Below are 21,745 nucleotides of genomic sequence, written 5' to 3'. Positions count from 1 at the left end.
CATGTTTGTACATGTTTGTTCTTTATAAATAAAAATAAACGAAAAATGAATACTTTGTCCCATCTCATCTTTAATCATTCCTTGACAACAACCAGTATAGCTATTTTCTCAAGGTAAAGTCTGTAAGACAAACATCCAACAGCTTAACATCCCCTGCCACTGAATCAGCTGCAAGAAAGACGATTACCGCTGTCGGAATCGAACAAGAGCAGAGTGGCAGCCTTAAGGCTCGTTTACACTTGCGATTTTTGCTGCGATTTTCTTCTTTTGATAGATGTGAACGAAAGACGAAAAGTGGACATAAAATCGCACATAAACGAGCCTTTAGGGCGAACTGTGATATTATATCTCCTGCATCCTAATCTTAAAACTTTTGTTCCAGCAATGGACATGATATTCTGATAACGTGCAATTCCAGAAACCGCAGATAACCTGATCTTGCACTAGCTTTTGCTATTCCCTCTATTTTTATCAATATTATTGTAAAAGCTACCAATTACCAACCAATTGCCATGATGTATATGTGTGTGGGAAGATACTTGGAACCTGATATGTTTTTGAAGGGCATTTCAGGGACTAAAATTAAAGCGTGATCATTTCGTGGAATTTTATTTACACTGTCACATTCGTCCCTATGAACCAGTGGGCCATTCGGTTTGGGCTGATTCCTTCGCCTCTTTTTCGATCTTAATTGACGTCATAAGTGACGTCACGAAAGAATGAAACACCTGCAAAGAAACCCAGGGAGAAGGTTGCAAAATTGGACGCAATCTGTGGCCTTTCACGTTGGTCATATTCGGCAAATTTTCTCCCGGTAAAGAGGGCTCAGTTTTCCAGCGGTCTTCGCATAAAAAATTAAGAGCTTTTCGTTTTACGCTCTGCTCTCAATTTTGTGTAAGTTGTCCGCTGACAACATGAGCCCGCACGAGTGGGAGAAACTTAGCTAAGTTGGACCAGCGTGTTTTCTGCCTGAATACTGCGAGAATGTAATGTTTGTCTTCGTAATTCTTGAAAGAAGCTTTGGTCCATTTGAGGATATTTGCCGGGAAAAATTCGTGCAATGGCTAGAGTTTTTTTATTCGTGCAATGGCTAGAGTTTCCACACTAGGAAGGGATGTTGAACAAATGCGATAGTTGTGTTTCTACAGCATCAGCCGGACAAAACAAAACAAAATGAACAAAAAATGTCTAAAAGTTGAAACTGATAAAAACGAGAAACCACTGATGTTAATCTCGTTTTCTGAGCCTGCGATGAAGAGCTTGATTACGATCAATGATTATCAATAATTATGAATTATGAAGAATTATGATAATAATGCTGAAGATCGAGACAACATGAATCATTGATCATTACCATATTATTACACATTTAAAGTAAAATAGTTTATATGTGTTTGAAATCATGCATCAAGATGTTAACACAAACTCTAGAGGGTCTTTATTAAACAAAATGGAAGTGGAATCGGATTCAGATGTTCCTGAATTCTCTTTACCACCAAAAAGCATTGTAAAACGGCCGAAGAAAACGATTAGGAGAAGGTATTTTATTATACGAATTCGGCTTTTACAGCTGTTTAAATTTGACTTATATTGTGACAATAATGTGCTCTTTATTTACGTTTTTAGAACTCGGTCAAGATGGAGAAAGTGTTGTAAAACGTATTGTCGTTACTGTGGTGTTGTTCTACTGGCACTCGTTCTATGTGCTTGTATCATGGCTATTGCGTTGCTGTCTTGGTCTTCTTTCAGATTGTCTAGAGAGGTGGAAAATTTAACTCGTCGCCTTACTATAGAAATAAATCTTGGTATGTAAGAATAAATATTGTGTGTGAAAGTATACAGTATTCGTTCGTAATTTGTATTAACTCTTTTATACATAATAATGTAGTATGTTTATGTATTTCGGATTCCTGTAAGTACACTTATTCTTTATTTGGGATAAGGAAAAATTGTACTGCATATTTTGAATTGCAGCTGTTGTGTTTGCCCACTGTTGTAAATAATTAATATTACATCAGTCATTTAAGAATAAAAGCCACACTATAGAGACAAGCACATGAAGATACTTTGGGAATGTTCACGGATTTACACAATCTCCATTGTAGAAATTGTGGTAGATAATATGGATGCACATTCCAATAGACCTTTCCCCCTTTTAGCTTTCAAGCGCGCAATGTGTGATGGTAGTTGATTTTCAAGGTCAATTTAAGTTGTGATTCCACCATGTTCAGGAACGATTTACTTTCATCTTTGGCATATTCACTGCTTAATTATTAAGCTAAACAGCTTTTGCTAAGTATTTTAATCACAAGCTCTACAGTCTACCTAATACCCATCACCTAATTTGTCATATTTTCAGTTAAAACAGAGCAGATGACCAATGTTCAGAAATGTGAATCAATTGAAAAAAGAATGCAAGAAAACATGAAAGTGTTGGAAAATGGTCAGAAGGATATTAAGGAATTCAAAAAAAAGTTACAAATGTCTTATGCTAAGGTAAAATGTGTGTGGATCTGCACCTGGCCAAGACAACCCTTTAAGAATGTTATCATTTGTATATCATTTGAATGTTATCATATAGATCACCAGTCTGAATGGATCATTGTTGAGAATATCCCACATGTTACATGGCCCTAATGGTAAGGTGACGCTAGGTCACACTGTAAATGCTTTGAAGAAAGGAATGGCAGATACTGGTGCTGAAATAACAAAATTAAGCGATGAAATTAAACAGCTGAATAAAAAAGCCTCATCACAAAATAGAGCCCTAAAGAGAATAGTTCTTGGGATGTTTAATATTTCAGTGAGTTTGAATCTTCTTATATTTAACTATCACACCATTGTGTCAAAATTGTGTAACTGTTCATATACGGCCGAAATATGAAATATCTCTTGTCAACCATTGAAAGATGTGAAATGCTATCAATAGGCTGCACAACTGAACTGTAATATATAGATGATGTTTCATACAGTTTTCTTAGGCATAAATATGTGAATTTCACACCATTGTGTCAAAATTGTGTAACTGTTCATGTACGGCCGAAATATGAAATATCTCTTGTCAACCATTGAAAGATATGAAATGCTATCAATAGGCTGCACAACTGAACTGTAATATATAGATGATGTTTCATACAGTTTTCTTAGGCATAAATATGTGAATTTAGATTTTTATTTATTATCAACTTCATCACTACTACCCTAAATTATAGTCAATATTGGGATGAGTTTATAGTATAGCTATTAACTGTAGGGGAGCAATAAAGGTCGTGCGTTTAATTTTTTTTTATTAACTCTGTTTTTGTCAGTCTGAGATTGCAAATATAACAGGAAAGTCATCAAAGTCATTCCCGGATAGTCAAGATTACCTTCAGCAAGAATTCAACGAACAAAATAACTTTGTTGAAGAAAAATGTAACCACTCATTGGTCAGTCTTTTTGTCAACATAAATTTTGAAATAATAGTAAACATACTAATGTGAACAAATTTATTACAGAAGAATTCAGAAGTCTATGATGTTATTGATACACTGAACAAATCATTGTCTGAACAGGTGGAACATCTGTTAAAGGTATGATGACGACTTATGTTACCAAATAAGGTCATAAATACCCCGTAGAATCGCAAAAAATCTGTATTACACACTTTTTTAACCGGTTTTCCGTTTTAAAAAGAGGAAATTCCCACTTTCTTATGGTAAAAATGAGACGTTTAACTGATTGAATGTGTTTTGACGCGTAATCCGGCGGAGCAATTTACGCGTTCCCAGGCTGGGCAACACGTCAACCCATTTAATAAGGTCTGGGTCTCTGGGTCTAATATGAGAGAGAAGGTCAACCCAAGGTAAATCATCAGAGAATGATCCAGATGAAATATATACGTATGATACGTATCACCATTTATACAAGAAGTTTATGAACAAGAAGGTCTAAAGAATAGCAACCAAACATTTTTTACTATATCCAGGACATTTTTTACTATATACTTAGTTTTGCTTCAAATACTTAGATAAAACCAGGGTTGACCAACACTCATAATGAAGATGTTGTTGATATTTCTGCTGATATATCCCGAGTTCAACGAGATATGTCCGTAATTAACCGATTAATTACAAAATTGGTAAGTAGCGTAAGTCGGTAAGTGCAACAGTTATAGTGACACAATCCAATTACAATTCTTTACTTAGCCGGGCCTACATGACATGAATTTTTTTTCTTACCTCGTAGAACATGCAAGTTCGAAACCTTACTCAATCTAACACGAATTCTTATGAAATCAATAATCAAATACAACTGCTTTGGGGAGAACTTGAGTTACAAAATCAATCTATTATTCAAATTCAAAATCTTGTAGAACAAAATACGGAGTTTAAACCAGGTAATAGCGAGAAGATGATTTGGATAAGATAATTTCGGCTTGTCAAGCCGTTGTGTTAGTTAAACTGTTTTCATTCTTTTTCCTTCGTTCAGGAGTTTCATCGCGACGTCGCGTTGAATTGAAACAGGAATCTTTGCCCGAGAATGATGGTGAGATATTTCCTAAAGATAGACAATCAGATGCCAATGAACAGAAAAGGGACACTCTTAGAACGAGATTTAAAAAATTAAATTCAAATTCAGAAAAGAAATATTCACACAAACTGAGGGACTTAATTGATGACAATGTCCAGTTAATTTAATTTAATTTAATTTAATTTAATTTAATGATTTCCACGCCCTAGTTTGGTGCTGGCAAAGTGGACCGCACAAATAACGACGTTGCACAAAAATAAGGCCACACAAATTTGAACTTTTTAGGAATCGTTTTCTGCCATTCTTTTTGTGAACTGACCTGTCTAGTCTCTACTGATAAAATGCATGTTAGTTAACTATTAAAATCAACCATCAATCAATCCATCCACTATTTTGATCAGTGAACTTAACTAAAACTGTTGGTCGCAGTCCGGTCTGTATATTCTCTAGATCCTGTGGTCCTATTGATGTAAATGGAAATTAATTGAATAGCTATATTAGCTATAGATTTAATAAATAGCAGTATTAAAAACTAAAAGATTTAAAATATATTTCACTTTTTTTGCATATTATTACATTAGTCATGAGACTTACTAGAAGTGACATACAATTCGCGGATTATCTAAATAGCTCATCCTCCATATATAAAATGCTGTGTGAAAATGTCCCTTATGTATTTAAGAGTCATTTTTACGTTATTTTTACAATTTATTAACTTAAAACTTGTATAGAACATCTGAACACCAGGGGCAAGTTCACGGTGGTATAAAAGGCTAGTTGAATATACGATTGTGAACTTAGTTTTAGAAATTTTCATGAACTCGAGCGGTTACTCGCAAAGACTGATCTGAAAGCTAATATCCGAGGAAAACCGAATTTCAAAATTCTCTCCCTCTCGCCGACCTAGATCCGCACCTTGGCGTATATTAGGGGGGGGAGGGAAATCCCCGCACTGCTATTAGACAATTATGCCACGGGCCTCTGGCCACGGGCCCTGCGTCTGGTCCGTGTGCGTGCTGTTGTGCAAACGACGGCACTTATCCGCCTGATTGCAGGCTAATGTTTTTGCCCCGAGTACTAATTTTTGCATTTGAAAAAATATATGCGAACGAAGAATGTTCTAGTGATGCATACTTGTACAGTCTGATATGGTACACACAATACCGATAACGTCTTTTATTAGTGTCCTTTGACATCAACATCATTGGTTGTTTTATTGAAGTAAAATGGCGAAGGAATATGAAAGTGACCAAGAGCAGTCACTTTTCTATGCCAGTGGATTTACAAATCACTATGGCGCAGTGAACAGTGTCGATCTTGATGGACAAAGCACCGAGGCGCTATCGGAAAAAATGAGAGCGCGTTTGAAGTGGCACTATATGAATGCTTATGAAAAATATAGAGCTGGCGGACGCAAACCATGGAAGCTACTTATTCAAATAATAAAGATCATTCTTGTCACGGTGCAGGTTAGTATTTGAAATAATATGTTTGCTATTGTCATATCATTGTCGACATTGTCATAAGACTCGTCATGTGATTACGGCAAATATTTGATCTATTTGATATACTGAAGGTGATATACCATTGTTATTACTCGTATTATTGTTATTTGCTTTGTTCTTCTTTGTACTTGCTAGTATAGCATCAATGCTCTCAAAAAAAATAACCAGAATGGGCACTAACAAATTATTTTCCCCTTGTAACTTGTAATTAATGGTCATTATTCATATCTGGTATTTAATGTTCAATATGCTGTGTGTGAATTAAAGTCATTTAATTCTATCATATTAGGTGGATGGCTGACCAGTCTTTTTATATATTGTATTTTATGAACATATGTGAATTCATTTGAATTGAGTTACCGTATACCAATTGAGTTACTGTATATCATGGTTTGTGTAAAACATGCATAATTATGCATTGAAGGAAGTTGGCAATAAAAATTAAGTTTTTCTTATTTAGAAAAAACTCTGAAACTAAATATCAAGTTTCTTCCTCAATTTTCACATTTTGCTTAGTACCTGACTGGAGTGACTTCAAGAGTTGTGATTGATGATAATTACATTTTATAGATTTGTTGGTTTGCAGAATTGAGATTTTCAGTTGTAATGTATTTGGATGAGGCACATCATGTATTTCATGGATTGTTATTCCGGAACAATGGGAATGCATTTTACACGAGGCAGAGCTTATATCACCAGATAAATTACACAACTTTTCAGGCAAGTGTGGTAACAGTTATTGAACTAAGTACTGCATGATAGCAAAAAAACATCAAAAGAAAACCTGTATTTATAAATCATGAATAATAAACATGAACAAGTTTGAGCTTTAAACATTTCATATCACAGATTAGTGAAGGTTATTTTTTCATATTTTAGTATGAGCATATAGAAGAACTGGCATTGGGACCTTACTCCTTGCCATGTGAAAATCCTGGTGACTGTCCTGTTGTATTATGTACTCACTCATATAACAATTCAACCATTAAACCACGTACATTGTATTATGAGTTTGGAAATGATGAACCAGAAGTCAGTATCCTTTTAATTGGGGTTTAACACATTTACATTGGCCTTTGCAAGGTCTGCAATAGTTAAGATTTGTGCGCTATTTGTAGTTTTCATGTATATAGCAAATCCAACTATTTCATGTATTTAGCATGTAATTAATGTAATTACATGCTAGAGTCATCAGATTTTTTTAAAAGTTTCTGTAGTTGCTTTTATAATTACAAACTAGGTAGGCAAATTGACCTTTCTGAAAATTAAATCATTTAGCGTAATATAGTACCTCCCACTCATGAACTTGAAGCTGTTCATTGCATTCCATTCTGCCTTTTGGGAGCTTGCACATTATGGAAAAACGTTTATCCAACTAAGGCTGTATTGTGTGTATTTAAGATCTATTACAGCAAATTATTTATCTGGTAAAAATTTGTTTGGTGCCATTAGAGAACTATTCACCTTAAATCATTTTAGAATGCATGAACATTACAACAATCAAAAACAAGAATATTTCTGAGTTTGTTAGACTGAACAATATTCCCCAGGAGTTTTACTGGTAGGTTTAATTGTGATGTCTAGACATGTAGGTCAGTCCATTGTTGCAATTGCTAGACAGTGACTATAAGCAATGAATAACGTCACCCAAGTATGCAACAATTTTTTTTTATCTTTTTCAGCATTGATGCTTTCTCGTTAAGACTAACTTTGCAATCAATCAAGATTGGTCAGCTAAAGTTTGGAAATAACCCTGAGTGTGTTAGGTTCAAAATTAAGGTATACAAAATGTTTTGGAAAGACATGAAAAGACATATTTTGAAAAGGCAGTAAGCTAGTAACCACTTCAAGCAAAAACAAAACAAAATTCTGGATAAGCATTCATGAAGAGATCTGGATGCATGATGATTTTGTTTTGTCTCTTTATTAGATTAACTTTCATAATGGACACAACACAGGAAAATTTAAATCTGAAATGGAAATAACACAAGAGTATATTGACTGCAAAGTTCCTGGTGGTGTAAAAGGTAACTCTTGCACAGTCTTCATTGTGATATTTATAACTGTATGCTTGATTTTGTTTTCATGTTTCAAAATGGCATTCAGAGATTATCCGTGATGGTAATTTAAAGAGCTTGATTTCCAGTGTTTTGCCTTAAATCTTTCCATTGATTATTTGAGAAAGAACTTTCTCATTAATCAGCAATAACAAGATTTCTATGACGCACTCATTAAGTGTTAGTGTGAGTGAGCTTTTTGAATACAGGCGTAGTATAATTTGCAATCCATGTCCTAGCTAGCTTCTTCAGGTTTGGGTAGGTTTAGGATATTAAATTTTTATATGTTCATTGCCGATCCCAACTCATCATTTATCCAGCAGTGTGTGCAACACGTATAATCAATACCTATGTATATGACTATGTATGTATCTATATGTATCTATATATATCTATATGTATCTATGTGTATCTATATGTATCCATGCGACTTTTACCAGATGAACTGCGTTCCAGTGAAGTGATATACGACATTTTTGTCATTGTGGTCTGTTTCTGGTCCCTGTTGCTCACAATACGGTCTCTTTACAGGAATTTCAAACTAGCGAAGGTATGAAAACGTTTCCGGGAAACTGCCAAGGGAGGTTATCAAAAGCCAGTTTATCAAATTTGTCGGAATTTTTTCCTTTATCATTGTTTGACATAAATGAAAATCTGATAAACATAATACAATAGTTCCAATGAACTCACCGATTTGAGGGTCTCAGCCATAATTCACGCGTAACAACCCCAGGTCCTTGTTTCATTCATTACTTCCCGTGTATTGCATGTATTCAAGAAAATGTAGCATAAAAATGAATTTTTATTCTCTTCTTTTTTCGCTAAGTTGACGTTCAAGTTTTTCAAACGTCATAAAAAAGAAAAATTATCAATCATATCCGATGGGTTGGAGCTTGTGAATGCTTGGTATATTATTATTGTACTCACGGACATATTAACCATTGTTGGTTCCGTCATCAAGATTTATATCGATATGAAAAACCTAAAGGTATGCATGTTGTTCATCCTTGCACTAAACCACGAGAGTGCATCTACTATACGGCTGAATATTAGAGAAACCATGCAGTGATGTGTTGTGAAATAGTATTACAAATTGATATATCTTTTAGGAAACATATTTCTACGATGAATGCAGTCTCTGCCTTGGTATTTCTGTTTTGTTCATTTGGATTGGTATTTTGCGTTACGTGGGATTCCTAAAGAAATATAATGTAATCTAATTTCCATTTAAATTCCTTCTAATCTGATTTAAAATATTCTTAATTATAAAATAGTCGATTGCAACAACTTTGCTGTTCCAATATGCTGCAGAAACGCACGACGAAAGTTGCAAGCTGCTAAGTAAGGTCAAATGTATATATTTCAATAGTTTAATCTGACTTCTAGGTTTTGCTGATCACAATTGAAGCAGCTATGCCAAGTGTTCTAAGATTCCTAACTTGCGCGGCAGTTCTTTATTTTGGTTTCCTGTTTTGTGGCTGGATTGTCATTGGACCATATCATCCTAAGGTGATGAAAATTTCTCTTTCCTTCAATAATATTCCTTGCTAAAATACTGGGTGTTTTATTTCAGGAAATTTCAAATCTCACCTGGGTGTTATAGCATAGTTATTAGACTAGTTTCTTAGAACGACATCTGCGCGCGCGTATCAAACATGCATTCAAAATATTTCGACTCAGCGAACGCCGTGCAAAAAACATGCGCGTAACTGCATGTCAATTATTCATTTTGTTTCAGTTCTCAACACCCCTCGAGGTGTCGGAGTGTTTGTACTCTCTCATCAATGGCGATGACATGTATACAACATTCCACGAAATGTCGAAGGATAATTCTCAACTGTGGATTTTCAGCAAGATTTATCTTTACGTGTTTATTTCACTTTTCATCTATATTGTTCTCAGTCTGTTTATTGGTATCATCAGTGACACGTATGAAAGATTGCGGGTATGTTTCAATTTTACTTCATTTGTTTTTTCAATAGTCCGTTATCTCCCAACTTACACTCCTCTCCATTAAGTATACTAGAAACAGGAGAGAACATGAGCTATATTCCCGAGGCAAAGACAATGCTATTTGCAATTTCTGAATTGTTCTGCCTTAGAGAAAGGGATCTTTTTCAACTTATTTAACACTTTGCGATCAGGTGTAATATTTTTGGTGTAATTTTTGAATTTGGTGTGTCAAAGTGGAATGTTTTGCTTGTGTCAATCCAAAAAACATGCTGTGTTGGAGTAGACTCCACTTTTTAGTGGAGTAGGCCTTCAGGGCGCTTTTTTCTAACATTTCCAATGTTTTTCTACTAAATACAAGTTACTTCTGGTATCTCAACTTTCTCAACTACATAACGTACAAATATAAGTCCCGAAAATTCACCTTTACTGCAAGCTAATTTATATTTTGAAGTACTTTGACAAAAATTATTTTGTTTGTTTTGCTTTTGTTTTAGGATGGCCAAGACATCGTATGTTCAAACGTGCTGAAATTTATTCATGGACCAGAATGCCCTTGTTTCGACCGTTCTGAAATGACTGATTCATATGATGGATCACGTTCTGGACATGATAGTGACACACCACAATTACCTCACGATCTTTAGATCTGGTTTAAAACATTTCATTTCATTGTGGAAGTGCAAGTAACCTTATCACAGATTTTGTCGGCATTGACCTCATTATATTCCACTGTATTTGGCGCATAATATAACTAGTTGGACTCAAATTTAATAATTTATTTGTAAACCACAAATTGTCAGAAGAGATATGTTACAAAAGTTATGTATAAAGCTTCTAACAGAAATATATGGTAAAAATATTTAATGAATAAAGATAATATTTTTTTAGTTATAGAAGTGTGGAATTTTTTTGTACATGAACATTTTGCCAATATATTGATATTATGCATCAAATATATGCATATATACAGTCAAATTACTTGTTTGAAGTTATTCTCTTACGGATTAATTGTTTAAAAAGAAATAAAATGATTCAGGTCGGTTGTTTAAAAAAGATACATAACAACAAGACCACCTCCTCCTCTTTCTTTTTTATTCAATAATAAAGGGCACGAATGCGAATGTTTGTTAAACCATTAATACCGCCTATCTACCTCTCTTCACCTATCCATCTTTCTCCGCCTGTCTACCTCCCTCCGCTTATCCACCTCTCTTCACCTATCCATCTTTCTCCGCCTGTCTACCTCCCTCCGCCTATCTACCTCTCTTCACCTATCCATCTTTCTCCGCCTGTCTACCTCCCTCCGCCTATCTACCTCTCTTCACCTATCCATCTTTCTCCGCCTGTCTACCTCCCTTCGCCTATTCACCTCTCTTCACCTATCTATCTTTCTCCGCCTGTCTACCTCCCTCCGCCTATCTACCTCTCTTCACCTATCCATCTTTCTCCGCCTGTCTACCTCCCTTCGCCTATCCACCTCTCTTCACCTATCTATCTTTCTCCGCCTGTCTACCTCCCTCCGCCTATCTACCTCTCTTCACCTATCCATCTTTCTCCGCCTGTCTACCTCCCTCCTATCTACCTCTCTTCACCTATCCATCTTTCTCCGCCTGTCTACCTCCCTCCGCCTATCTACCTCTCTTCACCTATCCATCTTTCTCCGCCAGGGCCACCGAGAGAAACTGTGGGGCTCAGGGAAAAATTTTTTTCCGGTGCCCTATGACGTCATGGTTTTAAATATCTGCAAAGCATAATGTACCTTAAAGCGTTGTGCAAAAGTTTTACAAACAAACTTTTTTCAAACAATCTCAACCAGAAAATGGCGTATTCGACCATGGTCGAGTGTACTGGAAAATGGCGTATTCGACCATGGTCGAGTCCGCCGAAAAATGGCGTATTCGACCATGGTCGAGTGTACTGGAAAACGGCGTATTTGACCATGGTCGAGCTCGCCGGAAAATGGCGAAATCGACCATTGTCGAGTTCGCTGGAAAATGGCGTATTCGACCATGGTCGAGTTCGTCGGAAAATGACGTATTCGACCATGGTCGAGTCCGCCGGAAAATGGCGTATTCGACCATGGTCGAGCCCGGCGGAAAATGGCGAATTCGACCATGGTCTAGCCTGTGCCCCAGTCCATACAAAATGGCATATTCGACTATGGTCGAGCCTATCTCCCTCGCATGGGTTACGGGATAGCCTTTGGGAAACGTTTAAAAATTTTAAAACAAAAAAATAATTTTTCTGTTTAGTTCACGTCGCTCTCTGAAACGTCGGAGTGTTTGTACTCTCTCATCAATGGCGATGACATGTATCCAACATTCCACGAAATGTCGAAGGATAATTATCAGCTGTGGATTTTCAGCAAAATTTATCTTTACGTGTTTATTTCACTTTTCATCTATATTGTTCTCAGTCTGTTTATTGGTATCATCAGTGACACGTATGAAAGATTAAAGGTACGTGGTAAAAAATTACCTACCCGGTCGGTAAAATCTCTTCCTCCCAGTGGAAACCTTAAAAGAAAATAAAATAATAGAAATTGCACTTTTTCGAATAAGGCAATATTTAGCGAATTAAAACATTTTTAATTCCCATGTGTCTAGAAAAGCACAGAATAAGAAGTATGCCATTTGTCGCCAAAAATGAAAAGATTTACCTGTATTAGCTAGTTTGATCGTGTGTGTCAAGGTAATTTAACCTTTTGGTGTTTCATCTGATGTTTTAGAATGGTCAACACATAGTATGCTCTAATGTCAGGAGGTTTATTCATGGACCAGAATGTCCTTGCTTCAACCGTTCTGAAAGCACCGCTGACTCACGTGGTCATCATAGTCATGCGCGCGCCAGACAGGATGATGATGAAACATGAACACGTGAAGTTGTATCAAAAGTCAAAACAAGATTTAAAAAAATTGAGTGTGAATATCAGGGATTTTAGAAAACACAATGGAAATTAAAAAAAAAAACTCAAGATACCGGGTATTTGGGTGGCAACTGGCAATAATTTTCGTTCAGACGATTTCTATTATCCACATCAGGACGTTGTGACCCTTTCCTCAAAAATGAGCTTCAATGCGACAACCTCAGTAGCGTTCTATGCTTCGTTGCTTTGAAAATGGCTGTTTCTACAGGCAAGGCACGATCTATAACGTCACTTGCAAGAGTTCAATGAGGTGATAATTATGAACTGATTATCAATTGTCATACAAGGTGCACTTTATAACCGGGGCTTGACTTACGTTAGTTACCTACAACGATTAACACATGTAATTACTTTGCGAGTTACTTATACTAATGTAATTAAGTTATAATTTATTACAGCAAAAGGGAAGATAGATAAGTCGATTATAATTATGATGCTAAATATTTATTTTATATATAAATTGTATATTTTGAATAATTAAAGTACAATGTGTGGATTAATTTTTAGTGCAATATCTGTTTGAAGTGCTGAAATATTCCGGTTTGCGACTTTTGACGATTTCTGGCTGTGCATTTTACTAGAAAGGGATTTTTTTCGAAAATACACTGTTCCTTTGAAATTCGCATTTACTAATGCAGTTATTTTGTAGCGTTATTTTCATTTTCTTAATAAAGATGACTACATCTTTGTGACACAAATGCGTTAACTAACTTTTACAGGCGAAATTTAAAGTAGCACAATTAGCGTTTCACAATTTTATGTTGCACAATTTCTCTATTCACAATTTTAATGCATCACAATTTGATGTTGTTTTATTTAGCTCTTTACAGGCGAAATTAAAAGTAGCACAATTTAGCGCTTCACAATTTAAAGTAGCACAATTTAGCGTTTCACAATTTAAAGTAGCACAATTTAGCGTTTCACAATTTAAAGCAGCACAATTTAGCGTTTCACAATTTAAAGCAGCACAATTTAGCGTTTCACAATTTAAAGCAGCACAATTTAGTGTTTCACAATTTAAAGCAGCACAATTTAGTGTTTCACAATTTAAAGTAGCACAATTTAGCGTTTCACAATTTAAAGTAGCACAATTTAGCGTTTCACAATTTAAAGCAGCACAATTTAGCGTTTCACAATTTAAAGCAGCACAATTTAGCGTTTCACAATTTAAAGCAGCACAACTTAGCGTTTCACAATTTAAAGCAGCACAATTTAGCGTTTTACAATTTAAAGCAGCACAATTTAGCGTTTCACAATTTAAAGCAGCACAATTTAGCGTTTCACAATTTAAAGCAGCACAATTTAGCGTTTCACAATTTAAAGTAGCACAATTTAGCGTTTCACAATTTAAAGTAGCACAATTTAGCGTTTCACAATTTAAAGTAGCACAATTTAGCGTTTCACAATTTAAAGCAGCACAATTTAGCGTTTCACAATTTTAATGCATCACAATTTGATGTTGCATAATTTAGCTCTTCACAGTTTATTGTTTTCAAATTTACGACTTTCACCATTTAGGGTATCACAATTGCAGAATATAGTACAACGTGACGACAATGTATCACAAGTCAATATTTCACAATCGAATTTATACAATCGATTCTTCGATAATGGCGGGGACCACGCCATAAGTGAGAAGCGCTCCTTGAAATATATGTTATATAGCTCAGTGGACAGACTCGAACCCGTGGCGGGAAATATTCGCGGAATAAAATCAAGCAACATCTTCAACATGGAGGATGAGACAAAAGGAAGCGAACAACAAGCGAATATTTCACAAGAAGGAAATGAAGAGAGAGTTAATATTTTTAAATCTACCAAATTTCCACAAACTAGAGTTCGTAATATGATGAAAATGGATGGTGATCTACATTTAGCTAGTCAAGAATCGGTGTTTCTCGTATGCAAAGCTGTGGTAAGGGGGCAGATTGTTCATTGTTGTATATATTATTAGCAACCCTACTGACATTACTGACTTGATTTGTAATAAATATATATTAATTATGCAATTCAGGAATTGTTTGTTGAACACTTGGCAAAGGAGGCATATGAAAGAACTGCACAAGGAAAAAGAAAAACAATACAAAAGAAAGATCTTGGTATGTAAATTACTCTTTTTAATAAAAGTTCATTTTACATGTAGCTCACTGCAATTCACGTCATCTATAGTGTAATGTAGTTGTAACATTTTTATTGTTAGAATTCTGTAAATCTTCTCCCAGGATGCAGGATATATGGCATTTCAGTGTTTAGGCCATGCCCCTGTAACCTCCTAGAAAGGTGCACACATTTGGCAGGCACTTTGCGGACCCTCTCACTTCTGGCAGTTTTCCGATGCCCCTAGGCCAGGGGGAGGGAGACTGCAGCCTCTGGGCAGAATTTGTTGACCATTTTGCACTCTGTTTGCATTTTGGCATCATTCCATCTCTCATATAAACCATGGAGAGACTCCTACTTCAGTCAATAAGGTGGTGGCTTCTGCAATTAAGCTTATTTATCATGTGAGGCCTTGGCAGAATTTACAGTAGCTTTGCAAGCAAGTTCTCCAACCTGAGCATTAATCAGCACCTCAAAGACATTGTTTCTATTTGTAGATAGTTGTGTAGATGAAAATGATGAACTAGCATTTTTACAAGGTACACTACATAAATTGATATTCATTTCAAAGACAAAGCATGTACATGTTTATATAATCTAAACAATCATATTCATAAATTGAACACACGTGTCAGTATGCATTCCAAGGCAAGATTACAACAATTTTTCATTTTTTCAATGCTGAAACAACTTGTACAGTACTTGTATAGTACTTGACAGAAATAGTTAAAAACTAGTTTTTCAATCCCTGCATTACATTGCGCTTCTGCATGTTTAGGATTATCAATTATGTTCAGGCACACAAATTATTCTAAAATTATTCTTAAAGGTATTGTTGTTTTTGATAATTTAAAATTAACCTTTGATTTTTAAGGAGTGTTAGAGTGATAATTGCAGGAAAACACCAAAGCTCTCAAGAGAGAATCCAAGAGTACTGCGTAGTACCTATTTGTTACTGTAGTCTGTCATCCTAATGTTTATTATAGTCACTGTTTAACCTTTCAAGCAGCAACTGAACTTTGAATTTTGAAAAAAAAACGTTTGCATTTCTGAGAACAACTATATATGAAGAAATTAGAATTCAAAACCTAATCAAGATGGCTTATTTGGATCATGCAAGAAATTTTTGTATCATACTTGTATCATACTAGGTAAAGCCTTCACAGAGTGCAACAAAAACGGGAATAGATATAATTACGACACTCCACATTCCAAATTGCTGGTTAATGCAGCGTTAGACTAGGCAATGCAATTCTACACAATCAAAATTTTTCATGGGTAGATCCTACATACAGTAAATCATAGAGAAATTCATGACAAGTGACAGGGGAAAAATGTAAATACAGTTTTATAGTTTTCCCATATTCACATACAGTATGTAAGTGCAGTTGTACCAATTGAAAAATACTGTCGAACTACAGTAAAGAATAATTCATTCGACACAATTGCTTAAACTTGTATATTATTGATATTCACAATTGTTTATATATATATAAAATATTGCTTACTGTATATTTTAAAGCACTATGTTTAGTATATATTATTGTTAATATTAAATACAAGATATCAACAAAAGCTGCAAAATTAGTTCTCAAGAGGCCTGCACTATATAAATAATTTTCATAAAAAAGCATCTACATATGTATTCAAAGATGTAAAAATGGCATACTTCATTTTTTAGTAAATATTATAACAAACTATATTAGTGTCTTATATTAGTGTCTCTTTCTTAGAAAGAAAGTTCACATGTCTCAAAACATGCACATAAAAAAGATCTATATTTACTATGCTAATGATATATACACAATATGTATACATTTTATGCATACATAAATTGACTCTTTACTCACATAAAACCTATGTGTATTGTACATTAAAAATGCAGTAGATGTTTACAATTGAGAACTGTCACATCGTGAATGCATATCCAATGCACAATAATATGCTGCACAGTTTTAATACTGAATTGAGTGAAAGGAGTCATGGTTCAGGTTTTTTGTGAATAAAGAGATAGAGAGACTTGGAAAGATGGCAGATACACTTCAGGCAGCTTAGTGTTGTTACGTGCGTTTTGGGTATCCTTTTTTAGGTGGTAACGACCCAACACAAACTGCAACACAGTCCCGTGGCTGACTTATCGGTGCTGAAGCGTACCACTTGTTGGATAATGGATCATACCTAGATAAATATTTTAAACTTAGGATTCAAATTATGTATTGAGACGTATATAGATTACGGTTTGTCTCTCTAAACAGTAAGCTTGTGTGCAAAATCAACCCTAATGTTTACACTTACAGGATTCTATTAGACATTTTGCTCACCTCTCCACAGAGCTAAGATACGATGTTCCATCATAACCTCCAACAGCATAAATAAATCCATCAAGTACAGCAACACCGCATCCACTACGGGGTACACTCATGCTGCATACTTCAATCCATTCATCCCGTTTTGGATCATAACGTTCAACAGATTTGTATCTAGTAGTATGATCACAACCTCCAATAGCATATATGTAGCCACCAAGGGCAGCCACTCCAACCTGTTTTCTGTATAGCAAAGAATATTCGATAAAATAAATTTCAGATATTGTGCTATGCCATCGCCAATGAATCACGACATGAAAACCAGGCTTCAATAAAGGGAAAAAAATTAAACGCAAGGTGACAGTTTCATACCTAGCTGTCACCATTGGAGCCAACAACCTCCAGGTATTTGTATCAGGGTCATATCTTTCAACTGTCCGGAGGTTTGTGCCATCTGAACCTCCAACAGCATAGACATTACCATCCATGATACAACATCCAACACCAAATCTGGACTGGTTCATCGGGGATATCTTTATCCACTTTGTATAACGACCACGTGTGTCATAATATTCAGCCGTATTCAGTGGCATTGAACCATCAAATCCACCTGTTCAAAGTATAAATGTTCACTACATGAATTTTAGAGGAGAAGACAATCTTAAATGAGATTAACAAAAACATGTGACAGTTGTTGATTTTCATATTGGTACTTTATAAATAAATGCATTGTACCATACCTATAGCATAGATCCTTCCATCACCACCACACACTCCAACTCCATTTCTGCTAGAAGACATAGGTTCTGAATGCACCCACACGTCATTATATGGATCATATCTTTCAACAGTATCCAGACGAGATGTATCATCACTACCACCACAGATGTAGAGATATGGACCAACAGAACCCATACTTGCTCCCCAGCGACATATACTCATTGAACCTAAATAAAAAATATGAATTTATACAGTAGCTCTCTTGTTGAAAGTTGACACTTTGCTGTAGCAAATTATTGTAGCAATATTATATAATTCACAATATTTTTGGGGTGCAGCACAATATATGTAGTTCACTTATGTTTTTTTGTTTATATTCCATGGATGGTATCATTGTTTCCTGATTTATTCACTTACATATAGGACTCCACTTTCCCTCTTTAGGATCAAACTTTTCTCCACTTTTACTTGCCTCTCTTCGACTCATTCCTCCAACAGAATACAATACTTGATGATCTGTGGTTGGCCTTCGCTGTCGTGGGCTTTGGTTTTTGTTTAGAAAAGAATTTCTTATACCATCCAATAAATAACGTCTGTAAGATACATTTAGAGTGGATAAATTATATGTGCTTGATGTTTGGAAGCGAAAGGCTTGCAACTGTAAGCTTAACATAAAAGATGAAATTGGAGTAATGATATGTAACCTACATGCATAATCTGTCACTAAGAATTAAATCTTCAGTCCCAGCTCGTTCCAGCAGGAACTCAATTGACAGAAGATCAAATCTCACTCCTTTGAAAACATCACTTGCATACTCCTAAACATTGGAGAATACAGTTTATGGAGAAGGAAACCAACTAAAATTGAATGAAATGGACCCATTACACATCTAAATTTCCACAGTCTGTCCGGACAAGTAAAACACCAACATTCCTTTAGAAGTCATGAGAATTAACTGAAGGATCACCCTGTAGCTTAGTAAAAGCTTAATTGAAGTGTTAAATAAAAATAACTTACAAGTCTGGTGGTTGGATCATGTTTAATCCAAGCCAGAACAGCTTCAAAAACTCGTTCTTCGCCAAGGACATTCAAGTCATCATCTGCTATCAACCTTGATAACTGTCGTGGTCTTAATGCCATAAATTCTTCATTTTGTAAAACATCTACAAAGTGTTTTCTTGCAAATGTTTCAGCATCATGAAGAAGTTGAGTGCATGCATGCTGGTCAGCAAAACATGCAATGCCTGTAAATAAAAAGGAAATAAATTTTACACAATATTGGATATTAATGCAATATTAGATAGTGAATTATGTACTCAGTACATGGAAAATCATAAACTGTTTACAATATTGCAATTCATGAAAGAACATATTTGAAATAGAAGATATATACCTAGACAATTTTCATCATTAAGTTGCCTTCTCAAAAATTCACAACAGGCATCAAGTACATTTTGTACTTGCAGAAGACTTGCAGTGGACAAAAGATCTTGCACATTTCTTTCATTAATTTCAACCTCTGCAGTGTAAAAAAACTGAACAATTTGCTGTAGACTATTCCCATCCATCTGATGTATTGATATGGAAGTCTGGTTGCATTCTGAAAGACCACCTAGGTAAATAATAAGTAATGTAATTAATTTGAGTGTTCCAACATGGTGTTGTATGGTTTTAAAAAGCTCCAATACAGTATGTCTTTGAATATATATATATATGTTATTAAACTTGAGGTGGTAGTGAGGTGTTTGTTGCATTGCTAAAAATTATTATATCCATTACCTGTAAACATTGCCTTAAAGTATGGGCTAGCTGCTGCCAAAATTATTTTATGAGCATGTATTTTTTGGGTGTCAACTACCAATGTAACATCGCACAATTCATCGTTCTCTCGGAAACAGCTAATGGAATGGCCAAGTGCTTTAAAATGAGCAACATCAGTGTAGTCAACATAATCACAAACTGACTGTCTTGATGCAGCATTGTCCACCTTTGATAAACATGAGCTGGCCATTTTCCTAGTTGAAATAATCATGATACAAAATTAGGTATTGGTAATTATTATTTCAATGAAAGTACTACATTGAATTGTGAATATTTACAATTATTGTGGTGGATCTTTTTCTATCCAGTAGTTTGTTACAAGGAAGACTTATATTGGCACAATCCTCTTCTAGCAGTCAATTCTTTTCTAGCGGTTAATCACTGGCATTATTATTTACAAATATACCTCTGAGGTAAAAATGATCTAAACGAAATTGTCTGGGATCATCAGTTAGAAATGACAATATTATGTCAAATATGCCTTTTCTTTTGCGAATAAATTTTTAGGATATTATTCAGACCAAAAATGTTTATTTCAAACTTGAATAAGGGATAGATCTATATTGAAATAAACGTGATAAATATAATTTACTGGTCTACATAATCCAAGAGTGGATCAAGACTACAGTAAAGAATAAAACAAACATTACATTATATTTCCGTATTTTTAACAAAGAAAATTATATATTTTTCTAATTATAAGCATTAGTATACAAACTGATGAACGCGCTAACGAGTTGTGTTTTACACCCATTTTGAGTGTTTCATCCCAAAGGCCCAATTTTATATAAATTATAAACACGGCCATAAACATCAGACCTTTGTTCTATTTATCGCTCGCATATTCATAGTAGAACGTATTAAAACTTTAAGAATAACTCCTGTTGTTAAAGAAGAATTTCACATACCATAAAAATATACGACGAAAACAATGGACTAATTCAAGATAATAACTTATATAAGACTTTATAATAAATATTTTTAGCTGCCATATTTAAATTTTATTTCTTGTATTAAAATACTACGATCAAAAGATCAAGCCAAGCGATTTTTCGTTTGCTGCGTGATACCGTTTAACACTTTGAAATAAGAAAAGTTAGTTTATTACCTTTAATTTGAACTGACGGAAAGGCCAAATGTAACCATAAAATGCCACGAAATATAAGTAAAGATGCGAAATGAAAGGAGGACCACAAGCGAGGCAGTATTCCAAATTTGGGTTACACCGGAAACTCTATTTTCCGGTTACTATGGACCGGTTTAATCTCGCCTAGGCCTCAGTGATGGATGTTTTTGTTTCATGTATAAATACAAATTTTGTTAAAACAGCCAATCATTTATATTAAAGACAGAAAAATTTTATACGCTCTGACCACTATGAAAATAGTTGTGAGAAAGAGAAGATAGGTCGCTGCCGAAACTCAGTGTACTTCTATAAAGTTGTTTTGCATATTCATATCCTTGGACTCAAGTGCCTCCCAAAGGCCAAAACAAGTGGAATTTTATAGCCTAAATTAATCTGTTGTGTTTAACTGACCATGTATGAAACAAAGAAACAAATACAAAAAACAGTTATTGTGAATATTATTGACAAATTCACATGAACGTTGTTATTGATCCAATCAATCGCAATTACCACAAATAGTATTGGATCAGTTTATCCGCGCTATTGCTATTCAAAATTGCTTTTCCTTTTCACATTGGCTGGTTTTCCTTTCTGCTTACAAGTTACAAAGATAACGTAGGAAATAGGAATATTGCAACCGAAGCAAAATACTCAAGAGCCCTTAAAGGTAAATACTTCAGTGACTGATGACCGGAATCATTGGAATGTGTATCCTGTATCC

The 21,745-nt window shown here is 34.9% G+C and overlaps 4 protein-coding genes across 6 annotated transcripts; 3 read left to right on the top strand and 1 right to left on the bottom strand.

Annotated features, from left to right (window-relative positions):
* Positions 1 to 1,307: 1,307 nt before the first annotated feature.
* On the top strand, positions 1,308 to 5,055 carry LOC114536338. Its single transcript, XM_028557700.1, has 9 exons — positions 1,308 to 1,539; positions 1,627 to 1,805; positions 2,360 to 2,496; positions 2,582 to 2,803; positions 3,309 to 3,428; positions 3,498 to 3,572; positions 4,010 to 4,120; positions 4,228 to 4,378; positions 4,471 to 5,055. Exons 1-9 carry the CDS (start codon positions 1,403 to 1,405, stop codon positions 4,677 to 4,679), a joined length of 1,341 nt encoding a protein of 446 aa, XP_028413501.1. The 5' UTR covers positions 1,308 to 1,402; the 3' UTR covers positions 4,680 to 5,055.
* A 502-nt stretch (positions 5,056 to 5,557) lies between these two features.
* Positions 5,558 to 13,453, top strand: LOC114536312 (mucolipin-3-like). 2 transcript variants are annotated; one of them, XM_028557660.1, is made up of 12 exons: positions 5,558 to 5,981; positions 6,588 to 6,737; positions 6,897 to 7,053; positions 7,497 to 7,578; positions 7,700 to 7,796; positions 7,948 to 8,044; positions 8,515 to 8,624; positions 8,901 to 9,062; positions 9,184 to 9,285; positions 9,461 to 9,583; positions 12,280 to 12,486; positions 12,756 to 13,453. In XM_028557660.1, exons 1-12 carry the CDS (start codon positions 5,739 to 5,741, stop codon positions 12,897 to 12,899), a joined length of 1,674 nt encoding a protein of 557 aa, XP_028413461.1. In that variant the 5' UTR covers positions 5,558 to 5,738; the 3' UTR covers positions 12,900 to 13,453. The 2 variants fall into 2 exon arrangements, with proteins under 2 accessions (XP_028413461.1, XP_028413460.1); XM_028557659.1 differs by lacking the exons at positions 12,280 to 12,486; positions 12,756 to 13,453 and adding exons at positions 9,813 to 10,019; positions 10,522 to 10,930.
* Positions 13,454 to 14,637: 1,184 nt separating this feature from the next.
* On the top strand, positions 14,638 to 16,456 carry LOC114536290 (DNA polymerase epsilon subunit 4-like). Its single transcript, XM_028557624.1, has 4 exons — positions 14,638 to 14,868; positions 14,968 to 15,052; positions 15,548 to 15,589; positions 15,925 to 16,456. The coding sequence occupies exons 1-4, from the start codon at positions 14,686 to 14,688 to the stop codon at positions 15,936 to 15,938; spliced, it is 324 nt and encodes a 107-aa protein (XP_028413425.1). The 5' UTR covers positions 14,638 to 14,685; the 3' UTR covers positions 15,939 to 16,456.
* Positions 16,457 to 16,792: 336 nt separating this feature from the next.
* LOC114536289 (kelch-like protein 20) lies at positions 16,793 to 21,652 on the bottom strand. Of its 2 annotated transcripts, none has more exons than XM_028557623.1 (10): positions 20,177 to 20,651; positions 19,857 to 20,092; positions 19,471 to 19,689; positions 19,095 to 19,321; positions 18,785 to 18,894; positions 18,494 to 18,669; positions 18,097 to 18,303; positions 17,729 to 17,966; positions 17,372 to 17,599; positions 16,793 to 17,228 (listed from the first exon to the last, which is right to left on the bottom strand). In XM_028557623.1, exons 2-10 carry the CDS (start codon positions 20,086 to 20,088, stop codon positions 17,111 to 17,113), a joined length of 1,755 nt encoding a protein of 584 aa, XP_028413424.1. In that variant the 5' UTR covers positions 20,089 to 20,092; positions 20,177 to 20,651; the 3' UTR covers positions 16,793 to 17,110. The 2 variants fall into 2 exon arrangements, with proteins under 2 accessions (XP_028413424.1, XP_028413423.1); XM_028557622.1 differs by lacking the exon at positions 20,177 to 20,651 and adding an exon at positions 21,007 to 21,652 and having other exon boundaries at positions 16,794 to 17,228.
* Between the last annotated feature and the right edge of the window lie 93 nt (positions 21,653 to 21,745).

This window comes from Dendronephthya gigantea, unplaced genomic scaffold (genome assembly GCF_004324835.1).
Source record: "Dendronephthya gigantea isolate DGI-Jeju-01 unplaced genomic scaffold, DenGig_1.0 000133F, whole genome shotgun sequence".
Lineage (NCBI taxonomy): Eukaryota > Metazoa > Cnidaria > Anthozoa > Malacalcyonacea > Nephtheidae > Dendronephthya > Dendronephthya gigantea.
The sequence above is the reverse complement of the archived record's forward strand: the minus strand, read 5'-3'. Positions and strand labels throughout refer to the sequence as shown.

Bases quoted from the DNA above. Each gene is read 5' to 3' on its own strand.
- LOC114536338 (XM_028557700.1), top strand. From the start codon at position 1,403: ATGCATCAAGATGTTAACACAAACTCTAGAGGGTCTTTATTAAACAAA. The intron at 1,540-1,626 runs GTATTTTATTAT...TTACGTTTTTAG, and splicing joins AAGAAAACGATTAGGAGAAG to AACTCGGTCAAGATGGAGAA. The intron at 3,429-3,497 runs GTCAGTCTTTTT...AATTTATTACAG, and splicing joins AAAAATGTAACCACTCATTG to AAGAATTCAGAAGTCTATGA.
- LOC114536312 (XM_028557659.1), top strand. From the start codon at position 5,739: ATGGCGAAGGAATATGAAAGTGACCAAGAGCAGTCACTTTTCTATGCC. The intron at 7,797-7,947 runs GTATACAAAATG...TCTCTTTATTAG, and splicing joins GTGTTAGGTTCAAAATTAAG to ATTAACTTTCATAATGGACA. The intron at 8,625-8,900 runs GTATGAAAACGT...TTTTTCGCTAAG, and splicing joins GGAATTTCAAACTAGCGAAG to TTGACGTTCAAGTTTTTCAA.
- LOC114536290 (XM_028557624.1), top strand. From the start codon at position 14,686: ATGGAGGATGAGACAAAAGGAAGCGAACAACAAGCGAATATTTCACAA. The intron at 14,869-14,967 runs GTAAGGGGGCAG...TATGCAATTCAG, and splicing joins TTCTCGTATGCAAAGCTGTG to GAATTGTTTGTTGAACACTT. The intron at 15,053-15,547 runs GTATGTAAATTA...TTCTATTTGTAG, and splicing joins AATACAAAAGAAAGATCTTG to ATAGTTGTGTAGATGAAAAT.
- LOC114536289 (XM_028557622.1), bottom strand. From the start codon at position 20,088: ATGGCCAGCTCATGTTTATCAAAGGTGGACAATGCTGCATCAAGACAG. The intron at 18,670-18,784 runs GTAGGTTACATA...TGTATCTTACAG, and splicing joins CTTAGTGACAGATTATGCAT to ACGTTATTTATTGGATGGTA. The intron at 18,304-18,493 runs GTAAGTGAATAA...TTTTTTATTTAG, and splicing joins GGGAAAGTGGAGTCCTATAT to GTTCAATGAGTATATGTCGC.